The sequence below is a fragment of the Perca fluviatilis genome, chromosome 2, assembly GCF_010015445.1.
Source record: "Perca fluviatilis chromosome 2, GENO_Pfluv_1.0, whole genome shotgun sequence".
Taxonomy (NCBI): Eukaryota; Metazoa; Chordata; class Actinopteri; order Perciformes; family Percidae; genus Perca; species Perca fluviatilis.
The window spans coordinates 30,715,861-30,737,735 of NC_053113.1; the positions used below are offsets into that span (position 1 = coordinate 30,715,861).

General features: G+C 41.9%; 1 protein-coding gene across 1 annotated transcript in view; it reads left to right on the forward strand.

Moving 5' to 3' along the window:
- The first annotated feature begins 216 nt into the window (after nucleotides 1-216).
- The window catches only part of LOC120547140 (zonadhesin-like), a 35,949-nt gene continuing 14,290 nt past the window's right edge, over nucleotides 217-21,875 (forward strand). Inside the window, exons 1-44 of the mRNA XM_039782597.1 lie at nucleotides 217-329; nucleotides 788-937; nucleotides 1,115-1,267; nucleotides 1,585-1,794; nucleotides 1,945-2,049; nucleotides 2,667-2,811; nucleotides 2,939-3,150; nucleotides 3,372-3,590; nucleotides 3,797-3,903; nucleotides 4,573-4,726; nucleotides 5,115-5,214; nucleotides 5,459-5,631; nucleotides 5,923-6,159; nucleotides 6,288-6,475; nucleotides 6,870-6,990; nucleotides 7,315-7,465; nucleotides 7,675-7,814; nucleotides 8,052-8,198; nucleotides 8,552-8,674; nucleotides 9,072-9,227; nucleotides 10,575-10,691; nucleotides 10,776-10,937; nucleotides 11,093-11,311; nucleotides 11,555-11,716; nucleotides 12,070-12,204; nucleotides 13,008-13,223; nucleotides 13,909-14,087; nucleotides 14,410-14,512; nucleotides 14,646-14,804; nucleotides 14,985-15,147; nucleotides 15,503-15,606; nucleotides 15,711-15,890; nucleotides 16,012-16,233; nucleotides 16,357-16,536; nucleotides 16,659-16,850; nucleotides 17,132-17,281; nucleotides 17,413-17,516; nucleotides 18,207-18,409; nucleotides 19,359-19,579; nucleotides 19,717-19,863; nucleotides 20,573-20,737; nucleotides 20,923-21,074; nucleotides 21,287-21,455; nucleotides 21,647-21,755. Of these exons, the coding sequence (XP_039638531.1) occupies nucleotides 227-329; nucleotides 788-937; nucleotides 1,115-1,267; nucleotides 1,585-1,794; nucleotides 1,945-2,049; nucleotides 2,667-2,811; nucleotides 2,939-3,150; nucleotides 3,372-3,590; nucleotides 3,797-3,903; nucleotides 4,573-4,726; nucleotides 5,115-5,214; nucleotides 5,459-5,631; nucleotides 5,923-6,159; nucleotides 6,288-6,475; nucleotides 6,870-6,990; nucleotides 7,315-7,465; nucleotides 7,675-7,814; nucleotides 8,052-8,198; nucleotides 8,552-8,674; nucleotides 9,072-9,227; nucleotides 10,575-10,691; nucleotides 10,776-10,937; nucleotides 11,093-11,311; nucleotides 11,555-11,716; nucleotides 12,070-12,204; nucleotides 13,008-13,223; nucleotides 13,909-14,087; nucleotides 14,410-14,512; nucleotides 14,646-14,804; nucleotides 14,985-15,147; nucleotides 15,503-15,606; nucleotides 15,711-15,890; nucleotides 16,012-16,233; nucleotides 16,357-16,536; nucleotides 16,659-16,850; nucleotides 17,132-17,281; nucleotides 17,413-17,516; nucleotides 18,207-18,409; nucleotides 19,359-19,579; nucleotides 19,717-19,863; nucleotides 20,573-20,737; nucleotides 20,923-21,074; nucleotides 21,287-21,455; nucleotides 21,647-21,755 (7,007 nt within the window). The 5' untranslated portion in view covers nucleotides 217-226. The remainder of the gene's footprint in view (nucleotides 330-787; nucleotides 938-1,114; nucleotides 1,268-1,584; nucleotides 1,795-1,944; nucleotides 2,050-2,666; nucleotides 2,812-2,938; nucleotides 3,151-3,371; nucleotides 3,591-3,796; nucleotides 3,904-4,572; nucleotides 4,727-5,114; nucleotides 5,215-5,458; nucleotides 5,632-5,922; nucleotides 6,160-6,287; nucleotides 6,476-6,869; nucleotides 6,991-7,314; nucleotides 7,466-7,674; nucleotides 7,815-8,051; nucleotides 8,199-8,551; nucleotides 8,675-9,071; nucleotides 9,228-10,574; nucleotides 10,692-10,775; nucleotides 10,938-11,092; nucleotides 11,312-11,554; nucleotides 11,717-12,069; nucleotides 12,205-13,007; nucleotides 13,224-13,908; nucleotides 14,088-14,409; nucleotides 14,513-14,645; nucleotides 14,805-14,984; nucleotides 15,148-15,502; nucleotides 15,607-15,710; nucleotides 15,891-16,011; nucleotides 16,234-16,356; nucleotides 16,537-16,658; nucleotides 16,851-17,131; nucleotides 17,282-17,412; nucleotides 17,517-18,206; nucleotides 18,410-19,358; nucleotides 19,580-19,716; nucleotides 19,864-20,572; nucleotides 20,738-20,922; nucleotides 21,075-21,286; nucleotides 21,456-21,646; nucleotides 21,756-21,875) is intronic.

Consider the following 21,875-nt stretch of genomic DNA (forward strand, 5'->3'; position numbering starts at 1 on the left):
TAGCACAGACTTATATTGTTTTTTATTTTAACCTTTTAACCAAACACATGCATCTAATATAATGAATAATTTCTCACTTAGAACTTGTAAACAGTGAAACCAAAGAGTAAACATATTGTAGTGTCTTGTTTGTAAAGTCTCAAGGCAACTCATACATATGTTTTTTGGTTATATAAAATACAAATAAAAAATGTACTTATGTTGTTCAATAGGTTTGGCTCAGCCGATGGGTCCCTGCTTCCCTGGGTATTACTGTGTAGGAGGAGCCACTGAGGCCAGACCAACAGATGGAGAAACAGGCAGCATCTGTCCACCTGGGGCATACTGTGGTAAGCCGTGCTTTACTGCATTAGAACGGTTGTATTACTAACTTGCCAACAAAGTTTTTAAGTCTATTAATGAAGTGAAGTGAAATACTTGGTTAATTATTATTTGATTTTGATTTATAATTGAGTTTGCTAGGAAAAAATATTTACTTAGAGTACTTACATTAGCTGTTGGTGTCTGCAATTTTGAATTTAAGAGCAAAAAGAGGGTTAATCCATGTCTATGTTTATAAGCATCTTTAGGCCTATAAATATTCTTCTCTTCTATTCACAAGTCATCTTGTGTCTATTTTTCTTAGCCTGTCGATAAACTGTTGGCCCATGTAAGATGTCTCCAAACTTTCTGCCCAATGTAACCTGTTATAACCTTTAGTGCCCTACAGCCCAGAATAGGTATTGGCATGTAAAGGCAATGGATGAATGGCTAAATAAATGACTACTTTAACTATTTCTCTCTTCAGTTGAGGGCTCAGAAGTGCCAGAGTTGTGTCCAGCTGGTACTTTCTCCTCAGTGCCAGGTCTAGTCAGTGAGGCTGGCTGTCAGCCCTGTACCGCAGGTTTCTACTGCAGAGTAGCAGGTCTCAGGGCTCCGACTGGACCATGTAGCCAAGGTCAGTCCATACACTGTGTCATGATTTATTGGTATTCTAAAACTTAAGTATATGTTTTTGGTAGTTGCCTGTGCCATAAAGATATGTTTGTTTGATACAGTTGTTCTGCTCCAACCAACTTTCCATCCTTGCACAGTGCACACTACAGTAAAGTATTGTCTCTTGTCACCTTGATAGGCTATTGGTGTCCACCTGGTCAGACTGTGGCTACAGCTTTGCCATGTCCTCCAGGCCACTTCTGCTCACAGGGTAGTGCAGCTCCAGAGCCCTGCCCACCAGGAACCTACCAGGACAGAGAGAAACAGGCAGCCTGCACTGTCTGTGAAGAAGGTACAGTAGGAGACCTCTTTACTCTTTTTACCTTCTCAGCAGAAGCATATATATTACTTTTCTTTTTTAAACACTGTTTGGCCTTGTGCCATTTTTGTTTTGCTGAACAGACTATAATGAAAACAGCTCTCAAGCTCCCCAGCAAGTGTTTTATTTATTAAAGTTGATTGCTTGTATTATATGCATCTGTTCTATTTATTATACTGCACTTTTCAAGTTTGTTGAAAGAAGTGTTTAATTTTCCATAATTATGTTTTCAGTACTTTCACAAACTGGCAGTGCTATTTAAAAAAAATATACATTTCTCTTCTTTCAAGGTTACTACTGTGATTTGAGACTAGCAAATGCCTCTTTTCTGAGGCCCTGCCCTAAAGGACACTACTGCCCTGCAGGTACAGCCCTGCCCAACCAACACCCCTGCCCCATAGGCTCCTTCAACCCGAGACAGCACACACACAGCCTTGCAGGCTGCATGCCATGTGCTGCTGGACAGTACTGTCCTTCTGTGGGAATGTCAGAGCCTGCAGGTGAGAAATAGTTCTCTTCTCTTCTCTTTTTCTCAAAGACTGGTATCTCAAAAGCTAATTTGTGTGATCTGCAGTTGTGTACTGCAGGGCTGTAGATGTATCTATATTACTGTATGATGATTATGTGTTGTGATACTCTTCTTCCTATAGGACCATGCAATGCTGGTTATTGGTGCAGAGAGGGAGCATCCTCTCCCAGCCCGCTGGATGGACTCTCAGGTTCCCGGTGTCCACCTGGTCGTTACTGCCCCTCAGGTTACTGGGTTGTCCTCCGTTAATAAGCAAATCAGCCATCAGCTGCTTCAGTGCTGCTATTTGGTGCCTGAAATGTATCAAGTTGCAGGCGATCCACATTTTCAAAATAATGTTTTTTGTAATCCAATGCTTATGCAGCTTGTTTTGTAGGCTAATGCAACCAAATTTATACTGTGTGAGGCTATTGACATTTTACCCCATTATATTCAAGGGCTAAAATGTTTTATTCATGCTAATTACCATTTGGCATCCTACAGAAAGTACTGACCTTTATTTTGTAACTTTTGATACAGTTTTCTTCAAATTAATTTTTACACTTGTTCTTTCTGACATGGGGCACTTACCCATGCTTAAATAATGCTGCTGCAGGGTAAACTCTGCCCTTTCCTGGGTTGCTCAACTCTGCACACACACAAACCAATGGGTGCTTGAGTGTCTCACATATTTAGTTGCACTTAAATTCTGCTTACAGCGTGTGAAAAAAATTGTCGCAGTACAGTATATCGTATCGCTAAACCCAATGGCTGCATAGTTCTTGTCATCTTTGAATAGTCTTTGAATAGTTTTCTGCATACTCCTCTGTTTAATGTGAGTTGATGTTTGTCTCGTCTTTATAGGCACCACAGCTCCCGTGGCCTGCCCTGAAGGAAGCTGGTCAAACAGCTCAGGCCTACGTATCCAGGAGGACTGCAAACCATGTCTGGGGGGATTTTACTGCGACTCTGTCGGCCTCACTAAACCTAGTGGACCCTGCAGTGGGGGGTACACCAGACTCTGATGAACTTAAGAAATAAACATTACTTGTGCTTTTTCTTATAGAAGACCTTCTCATAAAAAAGTCCTTTTCATCCTGTTATAGAGTTTTCATGCTCTAATGTTTCTTATGCAGATATTACTGTGTAAAGGGAGCCGTCACATCTACCCCCACTGATGGAATTACAGGGGGACCTTGTCCTGAGGGTTACTACTGCCCAGAGGGAACTGTTCAACCTTTGCCCTGTGATCCAGGGACATATGTTGCTGTTACACATGCTACTCAGTGTGAGCCCTGTGTGCCAGGCTGGTACTGTGTGTCTGGCTCTCTTTACTTGTGTGCTTCAGGTGTGTAATTTGCTGTTTTGTATGACCTTAAAACAATTTTTTTTAATTATTTTGAATTTGTATGCTAATTTAATGAAACTATCAATTATCGAGCAAAAAATTCGCTAAAACACTGAAACAAACCACGATGATCAGTGAAAAGGCTGATGCTAACAATTTAACAAATTTTTTTTTATCCTTCATATTTATGCATTTCCTTGTGTTTGCTCTGTGGCCTGCAGGCTTTTACTGCCCTGAAGGAACTGGATTTGACTTGAGAGGCTGTCCAGAGGGAACGTACGGTCCTGACCCCGGATACTGGTCTGTCTCTCAGTGCAGGCAATGTGACGGCGGCCATTACTGCTCTTCCAGAAATCGCACAGCTGTCACTGGACCATGTCAGGAAGGATATTACTGCTCATATGGAAACACCTCTCCACAACCTCTCTCACAGGCTGCAGGTAAACAAACATCTTTATCATGTAGGCTACTGCATGTTCAGGACATGCAATGCAGTATAGTCTGGTAATAGCACATTTTATCTTACTAATATGTGAGAAAATGTCATTTTCAGCCTTGTAATTCTCTGAGTTAGTGGTTCTCCATCAGTATTCCTGATTTGAGATGGTTGTTACATGTCAGCTTTGTTTTCTGTGTCTCTCACCAGAAGAGGGAGGGCCATGTCCTGCCGGTCATTACTGCCCCAAGGCCACCATACATCCTCTGCCCTGTCCACGTGGAACATTCTCTAATCTCACCAAATTAGTCTCCCAGGTCACTTTGACTCAATCACACACTCATCACATGTCTCCTTGACAACGATTGAGAGAGTCTCTCCCCTCAAAGTTGCAAAAGGATGTCATTTTGCTTGGAATTCAAATTTTGTTTCCTTTTTGTTTTGTTAATTATAAATATTTGTATATGGATAACACAAATATGCAACAACTACATATTCTTTTTTTTTCTCTTACAGAATAAGACATAAAATACAAATATAATCATATGAATATAAATGCAGACAAAATGTGATATATATTCATTCATTCAGAGTTTTAAAAAATTTATCATTTCACAATTTTACTGTTATATAGTCTGTATTTATGTTTATATGGATCTGTTATTTATTTCATGTCATGTCTATTTGCTTCATTTCTTATTTGTATTACATTATTTATTGTTATTCAATATTGAACACCGTCAGATGTCTAAAGCACTACAAAACACATTTATGGTCCTGCCACAGTACACAGACCTATACAGTTTATACACTAACTTACAGTGTTTTCTCTGTCTTTCATTGTGACAGCCAATCAATATCTAATCCCAAATCAATGTTGCAAGAGAGGCACTTTCTATAATTCATTTTCTCACAGGCTCTCTCTCTCTGCCTTTCTCTCTTCCTCTTACTACCTCCCTCTTTGTCTCTCTCATTTCCTCTCTCAGGATGATTGCCAGCCATGTCTCCCCGGTTACTATTGCGATGCTGCGGGACTCTCAGCGCCGTCAGGAGAATGCTGGGAAGGTTTCTTCTGTCTTGGGGGTGCAGATCGCCCTGACCCTCCTTTAAGAGACAGTCGGGGAGGACCGTGCCCAAAAGGTGATCAGCGCCCTCCAGATTTAGACATTTCTATCTAATTTTTCCAAAAAAATGGGAGAGAAAACTGTCAAAACAAAATGCATGAAGCCAGTCATTAGAAAACACATGGTGATAATGTGATGAGGTTTTTATTGTTTAGACAGCTGAAAGCTATACTTTGCATGGCATTGTATGTAATACAAAAGAAAATACATTTACATAATCCCAGAGCCAGTTTACTGAACAGGTAAACAAAACCTTCTTTCAAGTTTTAAGTTAATTGGGCTAAACATAAGTAGCTGCTGTGTTGACAGTGTAAATCAAACCCAGTCCCCTGTGGATTGTGCATGTCTCTGTGTGTGCGCTTGAGTGTGCATCTCTTTCATGACTCTTGCCTTCACACAACCAGGTTATTACTGTTCTGAGGGCTCTGTGGCTCCTCAGCAGTGCCCCGTGGGAACCATCAGTGTAGAAGACGGCAGAGCCAGCTGCAGTGCCTGTCCCCAGGGGTAAACTCGCTTAACAGCCACACAGTCACTCTGTACAGTAAACATATAGACATTCTCACATATAAACATGATGGATTATAAAAAACTAACTATACAGTAAAGTTTTTGATGTTTATACGCATTAATGATTACCCCCGTCACTTTGCATACGTACACACGCACAGACACGAGTACAGCCATGCCTCATTGCCACCATCAACAGCCAAGAACTAAATCATTCTATCCTTGTTTTTTGTCTGGATAGTTTTTATTGTCCTGGCAGACATAATGGCTCTCTGTCGAGGACTTATGAGTGTCCAGTGGGTCATTACTGCCCGTCCGGGACCTGGTCCAAACACCAGTACCCGTGTCCAGCTGGATCCATCAACCCACACACTCGGATGGCACAACCCCAGAACTGCTTGCCGTGCCCTCCAGGTCACACATCATTTACTGCTAATTATGAGTTTTCTCAAGGATAAGTAGTTGACTCAGAGTTTAGGACAAACTTGATCATAAATGGCAATTAAACACTATATTAACAAAATAAGTAAACTTTTAAAAAAAGGCAGCTGTTATTTAAAAACTGTACTCAAAAACAGAAAGTAATCACACAATAATATTGCAACTGGGATTAATACAGTATGCAGTTCCTGTTCTACATTATCTGTTTAGCAGGGTAATTCAGGGTCATTTTCCTCTCAATTTTTTTTTTTCCTATCAAACCAGGCTCCTTCTGTTCATCCCCTGGGAAGGGTGTTGCATCAGGCCAGTGTGCTGCAGGGTACTACTGCGTCTCTGGAGCCTGGTCACCCACACCGGAGGATAGAGGGACGACAGGTGACAAATGTCCTGAAGGTCATTACTGTCCCCAGGGTTCGTCAGCACCACTGCCTTGTCCCATAGGACATTACAGCAACAAAACCAGAAACAGCTATCTCTCCGACTGCCTGCCTTGTCCTCCAGGTTGGAACTAATTTATGTTGCACACATTAGTGTTTAATTGTGTCATTTATCTGCCAGAAGATAAAGCTTCTATTACATAACTTGATTTATTGCGGAATAATCCCTCCAGTGTTCCTTTTGTTTTGTAGGTTTCCTGTGTGTCACCAGAGGGCTCTCTTTCCCTTCTCATATCTGTCCAGCTGGCTCTTACTGTCCAGGCAGGGAAAACAGCAGCCAGTGGGCCGCTATACTCTGCTCACCTGGAAACATGTGCCCACCTAGATCTGATAGACAGGTACCCTGTTTGCCAGGGACCTATCAGGGTTTACCTGGACAGGTGAGGAAGATGAGGATAAACAGTCTGCTAATTTTCTGACATATCCTACAGTCCAAAAGGCAAGGTGCGCACCTACTACTGTATATTATGCAATCAGAATAACCTTCAGTAACTGCACTACTGCCTTAATGAGTATATGGCTTCATATACTGGACTGAAATATGTTTTACTCTAAAACTGGATCCAAAATAGTGCTATTGACTAACTGTATATGACCTATAAAAGATTTATTCTGGCGGAAGTTATAGCCCATCTGTGTGCACTGTATACAGTTTTTAGTTTAGCTTTTATCATCTCAGTGTTCATGTCTGGTGATATTCGAGAACATCTGTAGTCATAGTTTTGTATTAAGTCTGTGTAGAAAAAATTATATGCGCAATGTACCCCTCCACAGGCAGAGTGTGTTAAATGTCCAGTAGGATTTTACTGTGCAGGCTCAGTGGATGCTGACACTGGGCATGTGTCTGGTACTCACACCCCCACGCTGTGTCCTAAAGGACACTATTGCCCACCAGGTAGGATACAATAGTCCAGCTATTCTTACACACTCTTGACAAATGTACAATGTTACGAGATCATTTTATCAGATATAAATATACAGTATGTGGAACACAAATGATGCTGCAGGCTCAGTGAAATTGATTAATTAACTAAAAATGTGTTGAATATTGCTCTTGTTATGTGTGTACTCCTGATTAAGTGGCTGGAGCAGTAAATGGCCTTCTAATTATGCAAATGGCAATTATAGGGCATAATCAAGATAAGGACGGCCTTCACAAACTGTTCTGTGATGGTTAGTCCTGGACCATCTGTAGATATTATGTGCTATCTATCTACAGGAACGCAGTCTGGTGTAGCATACCCCTGCCCAGCTGGTACCTTCAGCAGGCAGATGGGGTTGTCCAATAAGTTGGGCTGCGAGCTCTGCCCTCCAGGGAGATATTGCAGCTCCTCTGGACTGGCTGCTCCCACTGGGGTCTGCTCTCCTGGGTAAACACATGCTGCTGAACACATACTTCATCATGTTCACAGATAGACTATGAAAGATATGACATCCTGTTTCGGTTTAATTCTGTCTCCCTTGTCTATAATTAAACCTCCCTTATGCTTTGTCTCCCTCTGTCTTTCTCATCTATCACTTCCTACATCCTGTATCCCCTTCCCCATTGTCTCTGTCTACATCATCTCGCTGCCCCTAGTTACCTCTGTATCCACGGTTCTGTTTCTGCCCAGCCAGAGGAGGGCCCAAGAGGAGGCCGCTGCTCTGCAGGGTCCTATTGCCCTCAGGGTACAAGCTATATGGTTCCTTGCCCTGCAGGCACCTTCAGCTCCGTAGATGGTGACAGATAACACTGAATAATTACACTATACACTGTTGCTGACATTTGAACATAATGAGCTGACTTAACTGGAGTTATTGCCAATGTTAGTGGAAATATTTTAAATCAATGAAATAATTTGCCACCCTCCTCTGTCAGAAAACAATTACTGAAGTGGAATTATTTCACTTGACCCATATTCATTCACTTTTTTATCATTTAGATCAAACATATGAGTTATATTTCTGTTGTTCCAGGGGCAGTTTCTATAGAAGTATGTCAGCCCTGTTTGCCTGGCCATTACTGCGCTGAGGTTGGCCTCTCCTCCCCATCTGGTCTCTGCAACCCAGGCTTCTACTGCGTAGAGGGATCCAGAATGGCCACACCTTGGGGTAATACCACAGGTAACAGGCTGATTCTTCTTACCCCTGACGTAGTGTTAATAAATGCATGGTAAAATGCAGATTGGTTAAATGGTATTTGAAATATATAAAAACAGGGTAATCTGACACAAGCTTGAAAAACACTCTGCTGTGGACCATTTTCTCTCAATGCACTTCTGCTTGTATTTAACATTTTCATGACCTTTGACTCCACAGTGCTGGAGAGGTCTCCACAGAACATTTACCAGTCTCCACTGCTTTCTCTTTATAGTATTTCTCTCCCTGGGATTGCAGAAAATGGCTCTGGCCTTTTAGTTCACTCACTAACCTAATGAGTAATGACATCCAATGAAGGTCTATTGTCTCTGTTACAGGAGATATCACATCGCCATCCCCACTTCCTGGCAATTCAACCTTGGGTCAGTCCCATGGTGATGTGTGTCCAGCAGGCCACTATTGTCCTAGAGGGAGTGCAAATCCAAGCCCCTGTCCTCCAGGTAGAAAACCAACATAGCCAGACAGAGCTCTGTAAGAAGTGGAAATTATTTCTGTTAATATGTATTATGAACATGTTGCTATATAATGGTCCTGTCATTTCCCTGATTCAGCCATTTGTCTGACCTCTTGCTCTTTATTACACTGCCTCCAAAGGTGCAATAAAGCCCCCAGAGGTACAATATAATGACTTAATCCAACCAAAACTTTAGAGGTGTTGTAAAACCTAATGGGAGCCCCATAAAACTGTCATAATGGTCAGCTAGCTACTTAACCAAGTGAAAAAATGGAGCTATCTATGGTGCGCATACATGACACTATTATGCCTTGCCATTTATTTTTCTCTCTGTGTGTGAGATGAATGAGAGAATGTGGACATTATTTGTCTCCTCAATATAGGCACTTTCTTGGGGAGGTCTGGGGCTGAGTCGGAGGCTGACTGTGGAGCTTGTTACCCGGGTTCTTACTGCCCCTCATTGGCTCAGACCTCTGTCGACCTCCTCTGTCCCCCGGGGTGGTTCTGCCCACCAGGATCAGTGTCTGGCCATCAGCCAGGTACAGTACACATCATCAGAGGTCAGCTCAGGTTTAACCACGGTGGTCTCTGCACTTCATCATTTTCTTTTTTATTAACACAATGTCTGATCACATACTGTAAGTCTGGTTTCCATATAGTTACGCTCACATGGCAAGTTGGATCAGAAGCTTTACTTACCTTATTTACTGTAAAAGGTTGTACCGTAGTGCAACTTTACATATCAATTATATTGCACACACTCTCATTCTCACTTAAAGTGGATGGACAAAATACTGCACACAAAAATGGTTGTACTCTGAAGTAAACTGAATCAAATTATACATTATGACCATTACATAATATCGGATTGCATGGCTATAAGCAATGTCAACCTGCTCCATATGGCATTTGTCTGTCCTGTGAAAACCATGTATCTCCGAAATGAAGCTATGTAAAACAGCACTGTTCAGGTTTGTGACAATGCATTGTCTAATAATCCAGTTGGTTGATAAAAATGTAGGACACCAGAGAAGCAACACCTAATCCTTAAGTTTGTCTGAAAAACTAGAAATGACTAACATTAAAAAATATATGTTGCTGTCATTGGACATATGTCCTCTCTTTTGGTTAATTCCAAAATGTCACTACTTTTCCTTTTTGCTGATGCACTTAGTTTGAAATATAACTTACAAGAAAGTTTTCTTTGACACATTTGATCATTTTGCAGTTTAGCTACCATCATGTAAGCCTTAAGGACCCACCTTTGTAGTAGGGATTGCAACTGTAATGTTACTTTAAAGACTTTTCCATAAGGTGTATCTATTGTATAAGTCTGCTCCCTACATTTAGTTGTTCTGTATTTCGTGTAGAAACTGGTCCTGTGGATATGTAGCAGAACTCATCAATTACTTTACAAATCATACTCTACATGTAAGGTTATTATATGCCTTAGATGGGCCTTCCTCCTACTCCTACTCTCTTACTCTCTTGTTACATGCATACCTAGAGATTCTTTGAAAGGCATCTGACCTGTTTTCGCCTTTCATCGAGAAGCCGTTGCTAATTTGAGCATGAAATGGCCCAGAACCTATCAAGAGAGTCAGGGCACCTGCTGCTAAGTCTTCTTTCTCTTCTCTTTGCCTCCCACATGATTTTCGTACAGGATGAATACTGCTCATAGACACTCTCTTTTTAATTCCTTTATTTCCATGGTACCATGTGTCATGGTGAAATACAGCCGCCGTGCTTTTTTTCATGGATAATTGCCACATCATTTATTTAAAATATATATTACATTAGTACAGTCTTTTATATTCACATTACTCTTGTTTTCATATTAAACCAGGAGGGACAAGATTACTTTTCTTTATCTGATTGTGTCGCAGGATGTCAGTGTCCGCCTGGCCATGCGTGCCCACATGGTAGTGCTGAGCCGGCCATCTGTAGCCCTGGCACTTTTCAATCTTCATCTGGACAGTCCACTTGTAACACTTGCCCACCAGGTAATTAAATACAGTTTTTTTTTTTTTTTTAAAGTGCACTCAAAGTAAACTGAAGCTGACCATGACCTGCACCACCTTGGACAGGTTTCTACTGTATAGAGAGTTCATCTATGCCATCTCCGTGTCCGATGGGAAGTGTCAGTCCATCAGCAGGCAGGACGTCCCTGACTGACTGCTCCCCCTGCCCCTCTGGCTTCTTCTGTAACAGCACTGCTCTGACAGAGCCGTCTGGACCGTGCAGCCCAGGTCTGACAGTCCAGCATCACAAGGGGAAATGGTGTCAGAGAATTGAGCTATGAGTGTCTTTTTCTCTCCTGTATTTCTGCATTGTATTAAGCCACAGTTTCCCCTCAATGTTGCCTTGTTGTCATTAAGATGTCTAATCGTATTGTCTACCGCAGGACATTTTTGTTCCCTGGGGTCCACTGAGCCTTCTCCTGTCTCCCAGCCTTATGGAGATGTTTGTCCCATGGGACACTTCTGTCCGCGGGGTACTGGGTCACCCAAACCCTGTCCTGTTGGCAGCTTCCTCCCAGGGCCTGGAGCTTCCTCCCCCTCTCACTGCCACCATTGCCCCCCAGGGAAATACTGCCTCAGTCCTGGAGGCTCACAGCCCACAGGTGGGGGATTTTACCAGGTTTCCATTAGTCAAGGACAATCAGGCTTATCATGAGTATAGAGTGCCAATTTTGTAAAATCCAAAACATTTTATATTTCAGCTGTACAACGCAACTAATTTAAAGGTTCAGGTTCTAGACACCTGAATCGCTGCCCACATCAACAATTCTTTCTTGGGATTAAAATAATAAATAATGAAGTCAATAGTCATTCCATGCTTGTTTTCTAAAACCTCCTTGTGTTAGGTATGTGCTTTGCAGGTTTCTTCTGTTCTGGAGGTGCAGATATCCCCACACCTCGAGCCCACTCCTCTTTGTTCAGCTGTCTTTGTGAAATACTGGAGGTTTATACCACAAAGACAGATGCCACCCCCTGGATTCACAATCTGTCCTGCCTCAATAACTCCAGTAAGTCTGGTAAACTATGTTTTTTTTCAGTTTATAATAACACAATAAATGCTTCCTTTTGAAAGGGCAGTACATCAATTTCTTCAAACTATTCAACTAGAGTGCAAAGCCTCACGTGTTGTGATAAATGTCCCACAAAGCAGCAGCTTTTCAGCTTGACCTTTCCTCAAGTAATCCACAATTAATCATTGCCTTGCAGTGTTACATAAAAAAAAGATGTTGTTCCCCTGACAGTCTAAACTGTTAAATCACAATTTAAAAAGAGAAAATGGCTCCTCTTTGGTTTCCTATCTACAAGAAAAAGATCTTGACTTGGACATCTTTCATGCTTTATCTGCCATGTTCTATTATAGGGAGAGACGCTAGCTGGATCGAAGCGGTAACGCTGCCACAGGCAGATTCAGACCGTATTGTGACTCAGTCACCATCATGTCTTGAGAGTCCACATTATGCCTGCTCCAACTACAGAGGAGATATATGCCCTAAGGGTGGGTAAATCCTGACTGTGAACTTGTGTGAACATGCTCGATGTGATACTTAATTCATTCCCCCAGGCACACACGTCATCTTTCTTCCTCATGACATGGGTATCCCATTTACTTAAGTTGCTGTGACATATGACTGATTTCATCTGATTTGTCCAGTCTGTGCAGCATATTCTAGCTTTAATACCACTTAATCGTGGTTTTATTTTAACACTCACCCTTTAAAAATGATGACTGAAGTGTTAAATCGGGACATGGTGAAGAATGAACTTTTTTCTTTCACTGTTAGTTTCTTTTTTTATTTAAGTCAATGATTATAGAAAATACTTTTTCAGTTACACCCCTTAATGAAATTATTTTCTCGATACAGTAACTCGGTGAAGGCAGCGCAAGATAAATGCTGATGGTTATTCGAAACGAATACCTCCCGCACAAGAACCTCACTCTTGATGGTTCAAATTCCCCTATAAGAAGACCCGAAAGCATAAATGCTGGAGGTGAACTTCCCTCTTGAGGAGCTGCAGATGGTTGGGTGATGGTGCGCATAAAAACGCTGCACTGAAAAAACAGCTTATGTCAGACCAGCAAGAAACTGATTTTAATTCCTGCAACAAAGTAATTACTGCCCACTGGCACATAAAAAAAATCAGTTGGATTAACTTTAAATAAGAGTGTGGGAATGAAAAGTTCATAGTTTGAAAAAATCCTCTATCTTTAGAGGAAGTGTTTGTGCATAAAAACAGTAATCCTAATTGTGTAGCTGAAGTTGATTTATTTAAGTGATACTTTTTGTGGCTATTTTTCAGGTTTCTATTGTCCTTTGGGCTCTGCCTACCCCCAGCCCTGTGAGGCTGGCTCTTACTGCAACCAGACTGGTCTAGATGCCCCAGCAGGGCTCTGTGCTGCAGGATATCACTGCCCTAAAGGCTCTTTAAACCCCCATGCCACGCCTTGCCCCACAGGACACTACTGTCCCCCTGGAACTCCTCTTCCTCTGCCCTGCCCTGTTGGAACCATAAAAAGTGAGATATTGCTCTTTTGTAATATAGCTGTAATTGTTAGATGTATCTAATAATCTTGTTGATTTATTTATCAAAAGAAACTGTGTGCGAGATGTATTTTCTCTTTATTTGAGAAGAGGAACAATTCATAACAAGTCAGTAATCCCCTGCCCTTTTTTGGTCATGAATGAATGATGAATATGAGTAATAAGACACAATACTAAACTGAGAAATACAACAGCTAATCCCCTTTGTTGCACGCATTGTCAGTTTTCCCCCACTAATGTCCTTACATGAACTGGTGTCTATCTTTGCACTTCAGTGATGCAGAGAAATATGCAAACTTCCATTGAAGCCTTTTTTTTCTCTCCCTTGGGCGCCTATGAATAATTTCAGTAACAAAGTGGTTTAATCGTGTAATTGTATTCTTGTCTCGAGGCGGACAACTACAATCCTATTAACATGTGCCTTAGCTCCTTTGAATGGTTATGAATTAGAAACTGATGAATAGGTATGTACTTTGCATCAAATTAACATTGGTATCTATTCTAATGCTTTCATTTAATCAACTTTTGTTTGCAAGTCAACAAACGCTGTGTACACAGTGGATGTATAGATAAAACACCAAACAATTCAACACTTTTTAAAGTATATCAATTTATGAATTAATTTAGAATTGATACGTGTATTGTGTGCAATCCATCAGGTTCCCTTGGTGGGTCTACAGTCGAGGCTTGCCAGCAGTGTCCTCCCGGTCGCTACTGCCACCAGAGAGGAATAGCTGAGCCAAGTGGCCAGTGTGCAGAAGGCTACTACTGTCCTGAGGGACAGAGCTCTGAGAGACCACAACAACATGTCTGCTCAGTGGGACATTGTTGTGGGAAGGTCAGCCATCCAGTATTAGTCTTCAAGCTACTGTTTGTCACCATTGCTGAATATTGCATGTCATGTCTCTGCATGAGCATTCCTCCTTGGCTGTGGTTTTTATTCTGTCATGACAAGTCCATTACTGCATACTATAGGTCAATTCATGTTTTCTTTCCTGTTTTTCTTGACTTTCTCTGTCTTCTTCCTGTGTTGTTTGTCTGGCTCAGTCTCAACTGTTGTTGTTGTTGTTGTTGTTGTTGTTGCACCATGGTTATGCCTGATGATGTATGTAATTCTCCAAATATAAAGTCTAATAAAATAATTTTAATGGTCGCTCCAGGGCAGTGTCAGACAGACTGCCTGCCTTCCAGGCAACTACCAGCTCAGACCAGGCCAGAGCAGCTGTGAGACATGCCCTGCTGGTTTCTATTGTCCAGATCAAGGTAAAGGTGATGGGTGGACAAATTTTTTTGTCCACCCATTATAGCATTTAGCAGCTGGGAACATAAATGTAATTTACATTTAGATTTAACAAGAGTAAATTCCTTTTCATTCTGTACCATATCTGTTCATCAGGAATGACCCTTCCACTTCAATGTGAGAGAGGATTTTATTGTCCCAAAGGATCAGCAAATCAGCATCCCTGTCCAACAGGAACCTATGGAAACACATCAGGACTGGTTGAGGAATGGCAGTGCTCACTGTGTGACCCTGGGATGTACTGTAAAGGAACCGGTAAACTGCATCCCCTCCTCTGAACCTATTAATTACTTGTTGTTTATTTCTCACAGATACCTATCTTGCAGACAGCTGCATTATACATTTAGTAATGTATTCCAGAAACAATTAAAGGTAAATGGCTGATCTGTTATTAGGGTGATAACAACCTTGCTTGAATTATATATTTATTTAAAGGGAGGACTTTCCCCAGTGGGCCCTGTGCTGCAGGGTTTGTTTGTGTTGGCGGAGCCTCTGCACCTTCACCAGTAGACAGTCGGACTGGATTCCCATGCCCTCCCGGCTTCTTCTGCTCTGTGGGGACTTCTGTACCAAAACCATGCCCAAAAGGAACATTCAGGTGCATATCCTGCAATTTCTCTATAATCTCCCACATATCTATAAATGCCATGAACAATAATATTTATTAGACAGAATAGGATTTGAACTCTAAAACTACACTTGTTATCTAGGTATAAAGTAGTAACTTTTGAAATTTTGAAGATGTACTCAAATCCACAGACATTGATGATGGTTCACGTTAATGCTTTGTCAGTATAAAATATAACATTGTGCGAAACAGGATATGTAATCTGAAGCGTTATCGTAGGTTGTGGCATTGCGTGCTCTCTGTGATACTGAACAATTATTATCTAAATTACATGAAATCACTTGACTACTGCTGCAGTTTATAGTTAGTCTGCATCTTTCGATAGTGAGCAGAGCTGGCTTGTGGACGAATCTCAGTGTCGTAGCTGTAGTCCCGGCTTCTACTGTTCAGAGACTGGCCTCTCTGCAGTCTCTGGACCCTGCCTGCCAGGTCAGAAATAAGACTGGAAATTTAGTTATGTTAGTGTGGTGCATAATTCTACTTTTTATAAAAGTGTAGCTTTTCAAACATTTTACTGAAGTGTTTCTCCCCAGGTTTCTACTGTCTAGAGGGATCCCAGACTGCTACTCCAATGTCAAGTGTATCTGGAGGTGTTTGTCCAGTAGGCCACTACTGTGCCGAGGGCAGCAGCGTACCCTCACCCTGCCCTGCTGGCTTTTACCAAAATGAGACTGGAGGAAAAGGCAAAGATTACTGCAAAACATGCCCTCTTGGTAAACAAGAAATTATACTTTATGAATTTAACTCTGCAAAACGTAAGACCTTTTATTTATACTGTACACATTCCCTCACCCTCTCTGAAGGTGTCCTCACTGTTTGAATTATCTTTGCCAGGATGGTTCCAGGATTTATCTGGCCAGAAAGAGTGTAATCCCTGTCCTCCTGGGTTCCACTGCCAGTCCCAAAGTCTTAGCCCCACCAGGGGGAGCTCCTCTGGAGTCTCCAGCCCTGTGCCCTGCCCAGCTGGCTACATCTGTCCCAGGGAGAGTCCAGATAGTCAGCCTCTTCCTTGCCCCAAAGGCACCTACAGCCCCAGCCACGGTCTCACCACCACAGGTAAAAACCCAGAACCTTGGAGAACAAATGGTAATATCTTGCACTGTTGTCTGGCTTTTTTGAAGACGGATTTGTAGAGTAAATGACTCGACTGAAGTCAAAACGGTTTATCTGTGTTGGCAGGTGAGTGCCTTGTGTGTCCAGCGGGTCAGTTTTGTGGGTCTGAAGGTTTGGTTGAGCCTTCAGGACCGTGTGCTGCTGGGTTTCTTTGTCTGATGGGTGCCACAATGTCAAACCCGAATGACAATAGAACTGGATCTCTCTGTCCACCTGGGATTTTCTGCCAACAGGGGCTCAGAGCAGGTAAATGAAATAAACACCTAAAATCAATGTTTATTGATTAAGTTTACTGAAGTAAGTTTCAATCTGAATTTGAAAGATAATATCCTCCATTTAAATGTGATGTTTTCACTTTTGTGTTCTAGGGGATTGCTGGTCAGGGTTTTATTGCGACTGGGGCTCCAGCAGAGCAGATAGGGCTCTGTGCCCAGCTGGTTTCTTCTGCCCCAGAGGAACGCCAGTCCCCATGCCTTGCCCTGCAGGAACCTTTAGCTCTGAAACGGGCAACACACATCAAGACAACTGCACCACCTGTACCCCTGGGTACTACTGTCAAGGTGGGAAACATGGGTTGTCTTACATTTACTTTTTCATGATAGCAACAAATACACACCCATTCCATGGGGATTGTCACAAAGTCACTCAGGGAAGCACATGGTTTTACTAATTGAAAGCCCTTCTTTAACTCAGCTAATCTAACTGACAACCGATTTTACAGTGTTAAAGTGTGCATTTCTTTATTATGCAGCTGCATTGTTTCAACGTGTCAAAGTGCGGTTCATTTTATTGGTCTCATCGGATATCATCTGTGTTTATTCATTCTTCTTGTGTGGCTCAGTTGAAGGTATTGTACAGCCTGCACTGTGTCCTGTTGGATACTACTGTCCTCCAGGACTGACTCTAGGACTGGAGTTCCCTTGCCCACCTGGCACTGTGCAGAGCCAGCTCGGAGCCTCCAATCCTGATGCCTGCCTGCCCTGCCCCGCTGGTGTGGAAAGGATTAGTGTTTTGTTCAACATAATCATAACCTAACCCTTTTTTTAAATGACTTGTGCACAGTCAAGTCACTGTGTTTCAAATATTTATGATAAATTCTTTATTCTGTTGGTGTTTCTACAGGAATGTTCTGCTCTCAACCTGGTCTGACCCAGCCAACAGGACCCTGTGAGGCAGGATACTACTGCCCTACTGGATCAACCAGCCCTAACTCTACTGAATATCAGGTGGTGTTGTTGTTCTCTGTTGACTTTGTTGGTTTATAACATTGTAATGTTGGTTGGAAGATCTTTGTTTTCCAGAGAATGATTTATAATTTTATAATGGTGACCCATGACCTTTCATCTAATCAAACCTAAACAAAAGATTGCTTGAGCACATACATGCTCCCTGTTTTCTAGGTTTTATCTGTTTCTTTACCCATTTACCCATTAGCCAAAATTATAACTTTGTGCACAAGATATAAAATATTGCTGCATTTACATTTAATTAACTATGGTTATTGTTGGTGCCTTGATGATGCATTGCTTTTCCTCTAGCACTACTGTCAAGATGCATGCAAGCAATGCATACTTTACTGCACATGTAGGGGCGGCAGTAGCTCAGTTTGTAGGGATTTTTCTTGGGGAGGGTGGCTGATTCAAGTCTAGCATGGAGCAGGAATGGAGTGTGGACTAGTAGCTGGACAGGTGCCAGTTCACCTTCACCACCTCTCTCCATAACATTAACACATGTATCTGTGTGTGTATTTGTCTATTTCGGGCCTGTGTGTGTAACAATGGAGTAAAGAAAACAAAATTTCCCCAAGAGGGATTAATAAAGTATAGCTTCATAATATGCATTCATTCTTAGGCAATTATGCCATTAAAAGTACAAATGGTATTATAATAGTTTTTATTTTGTTTTCTTTTTGTCAGGGGAATTCTACCAGAAGCCATCTTTGTCCTTCTGGCCACTACTGCCCCTCTGGCACTGGCTATCCACTCCCCTGCCCCACAGGCTCTCTTTCCATCTCCCAAGGACTGAAGGGAGTTGATGAGTGCCCACCCTGCCCGCATGGTCTGTATTGTGACAGGCCTGCAATAGCAGAGCTCTCAGATGCTCTCCCATGTCATGCTGGGTAAACACTTCTGCTCTTCTGCTTTTGCAGTTTCAAATCTCGCCACTCACACACACTGTGGATGCACAGTTTTGTTTGTTTCCGTCCATAATGGGGTTCATACTGTTTCATTTGACCTGAAGGGAACGTGGTCCATAAAATGGTTTTGTTTATAAAATTTAAAATGATCTTTCCCAGTCTTTCCCTCCTGCTTTTCAGTCTCTCCCTGATCTCACCTCGTTTTTTGAAAATAGTTTTGGATTGATGTGTGAGATTTAAATGTGGATTAAAGGGATTATTCCAGCAAGATATCCGGTGTTCAAAAATCAATTACAAGCCAGTATACATGTAAACAACAAAATCAGACAGATAATTGGGGGGTGGCTTTCACATGAGTCTTTTGAGTCTCAGCAGGAGAGGGAGCAGGTGTCTTCAGCAGCATAAGATCCACTTGAAACACTTTGCTGTCTGTTGCATTGGGTTGCATAAATGCTCTGCAATAAATACTCAGAGATAAATCCCACTTTAAAGCACCTGTAGCACTTCAGTGTGTCGGCTGCTGTTTATTTCTATTCCATGTATAAGCTCTAAATAAAAAGATCTGAGAAGAATTTGACTAGAATTGAAATTTAGTACAATTAAAAGACATTTTGGCCATGAAACATACATTTTATTGTGTCTGACTTTAATCACTGCCAGTTATTAAAGCATTGTTTTCTGGAAACATGCATTACTTAGTGGCTGATGATGCTTATTTCTGAATAATTAGAACATAAGCAAAATAACGTAATGGTAACTGCATTAGCATTAAATACTGTATGGTGTATTTAAAACCGTTTACCATTACAAAACTGTAATATATTTATATTATATATTATATTTCCTCACTGACAGATTGTTCGGTCTCACTAATGGCAGCTTGTGGCAATATTTGTGATATGAAGTTTGTTTTCCTTGTTTATGCCTACAGGTATGTTTGCCTTAGTGGCAGCTCCAGTCCCACCCCGTCTGATATTTCCCATGGCTACCTCTGCCCCGCTGGCCATAGCTGTCCTGTTGGCTCAGCAAGTGAGGTGCCCTGTGAGCCTGGCACTTACAGTCCTGCTCCTGGAGCAGCCCACTGTATGATATGCCCCAAAGGGACCATGTGTTCCTCCTCAGCCACTCAAGAGCCCTCTATCTGCCCAGCTGGTGAGGATGGTGAAAATAAACTTTGAATCTACAGTACAAATCACATCACTTACCTGTTTACATACAGCAGCAATACTGTCCAGTGGTCAAATTTCTAATTCTGCAGTACCAATATTTAATAAGTGCTCTCTTCCTAGGCCATTTTTGTCCTGCCAGGACAGCCCTGCCTCAGCTCTGCCCTTTAGGGACTTTCAGCAACCAGACAGGAGCCCTTTCTCTTTCTGTCTGCACACCCTGTCCCTCTGGAGTGTACTGTAGCTCATATGGAGCCTCAACACCACAAGGTGACCAAACACAAAGATATTTGGTGACACATTATTTTAGCCAAAATGCACACCCTGATATTAGTTCAACCATTTAGTAACAAGGCAAGGCAGCATTATTTATAAAGGACATTTCAGCAACAAGGCAATTCAAAGTGCTTTACATAAAACAAACGTTTAAAACAATTAAAAACATTCATTAAAAATATTTTAAAACAGCTAAAAAAGAATAAGAATACAAGAGTAAAAAATAAAGTGCAGTGTAAAAAATGAACAATTACTTTATTTAAAAAAAAGCATCAAAAAGAAAAGTCTTTAGCCTTTATTTAAAAGAACTTAGAGTTGCAGCAAACTTGCAGTTTTCTGGGAGTTTGTTCCAGATATGTGGTGCATAAAAACTGATGCTGCTTCTCCATGTTCAGTTCTGACTTTGGGAACAAAAAGCAGACCTGTCCCAGATGACCTGAGAGGTCTGGATGGTTCATAATGTATTAGAAGATCAGAAATGTATTGTGGCCCTAAACCATTCAGTGATTTATAAACCAACAGTAGTATTTTGAAATAAATACTTTTAGAAGACAGGTAGCCAGTGTAAAGACCTCCGAACTGGAGTGATGTGATCCACTTTCTTGGTCTTAGTGAGGACTCGAACAGCAGTGTTCTGAATCAGCTGCTGCTGTCTAATTGATTGAAGGATACACTTTGAGTGTATCTTTGTATTTTTGTCTAGGTTCTTGTTTGCAGGGTTATTTCTGCCAAGGTGGGGCCATGGAGCCAACGCCGCAGAGCTCTGACAACTTCCCCAGGAATGGCCCTTGCCCCGTGGGCCACTACTGTCCAGGAGGGTGCCTCTCTCCAATTCCATGCCCTCTTGGCAGTATTCGCAACACCATTGGTACACCTACTGTTTACGCTCATATTTTTTTCTGTTTGAGTCACAGCACTGTGTGATGAATTGAATAATTTGATATCCATATCATCTCTTTAATTAGGAGCTTGCATTTGCATTTGAAAGAGTTCCTAATGGGATCTCTTGTTATCTGCTTGTCTGATCTGCATCACTGTTATTTGTTGTCATAGGAGGAGTGTCCATTGAGAGCTGCTCTGCCTGTCCTGCTGGTCACTACTGCTCCACTGAGGGTCTGGCCAACCCAAGTGGCCCCTGTGCTGCCGGTTTCTACTGCCCTTTCGACTTCTCTTCAACCACTCCATATGCCTTCCTCTGCCCCAAGGTACAGTAAGGGTTATTCATATACTATATAATTATTTTAATCTCTGTGCTCTCTCTCCCTTCCACTGTATTCCCTTTTCTCTCCTTCCCTTTTACATTGTTCTTATTGATTGCTAACAGTATCTCTCAGAGAGAAGCTTGTGCCATGTTGATTATTATTAATGTCCTGCTGCATTGAATCCTACCCCCTTTGTCATTTATATCATCTCCTAGGGCCACCACTGTCCAGAAGGCTCTGCCCTGGCCCTGCCTTGTCCCACGGGGGAGTACCAGCCGAACCCAGGCTCAGACAGTTGCATCCCATGCCGAGCTGGGTTCTACTGTGAGGAAGCAATAGTGGGAGAGCCATGGCCCTGCCCACCACACTCATTCTGCCCTGCAGGTACTTTAAAATGACATTTTTTGACTACAGCAGATGGCAACTTTAATAAAATAAATAAATTCATGTATAACCTTAAAAAACAGACTTGTGTTTTAGTTTAAAAAACATATTCCTTTGTTGTAATTATGTAATAAATCACCCTGTCAGTCTCCGCTCTGTCAGTCTCCGCTCTACTGCATCTTTTTTTTCAGGCACAATGGTGCCTCATCCCTGCCCTAATGGGACATACACTCATTCAAACCAGGGAGGGCTACAAGAAGAGAGAGAGTGTTTACCCTGCCCTCCAGGAAAGTTCTGCAGGTACAATGGATGCAGTGTATGCATGCACAAGCTCTCTAATGTGCACTTTGTATAACATTCACATACATCCAGAAATACACGGACGAACACACACATCGTGTACACACATAGACACATGCT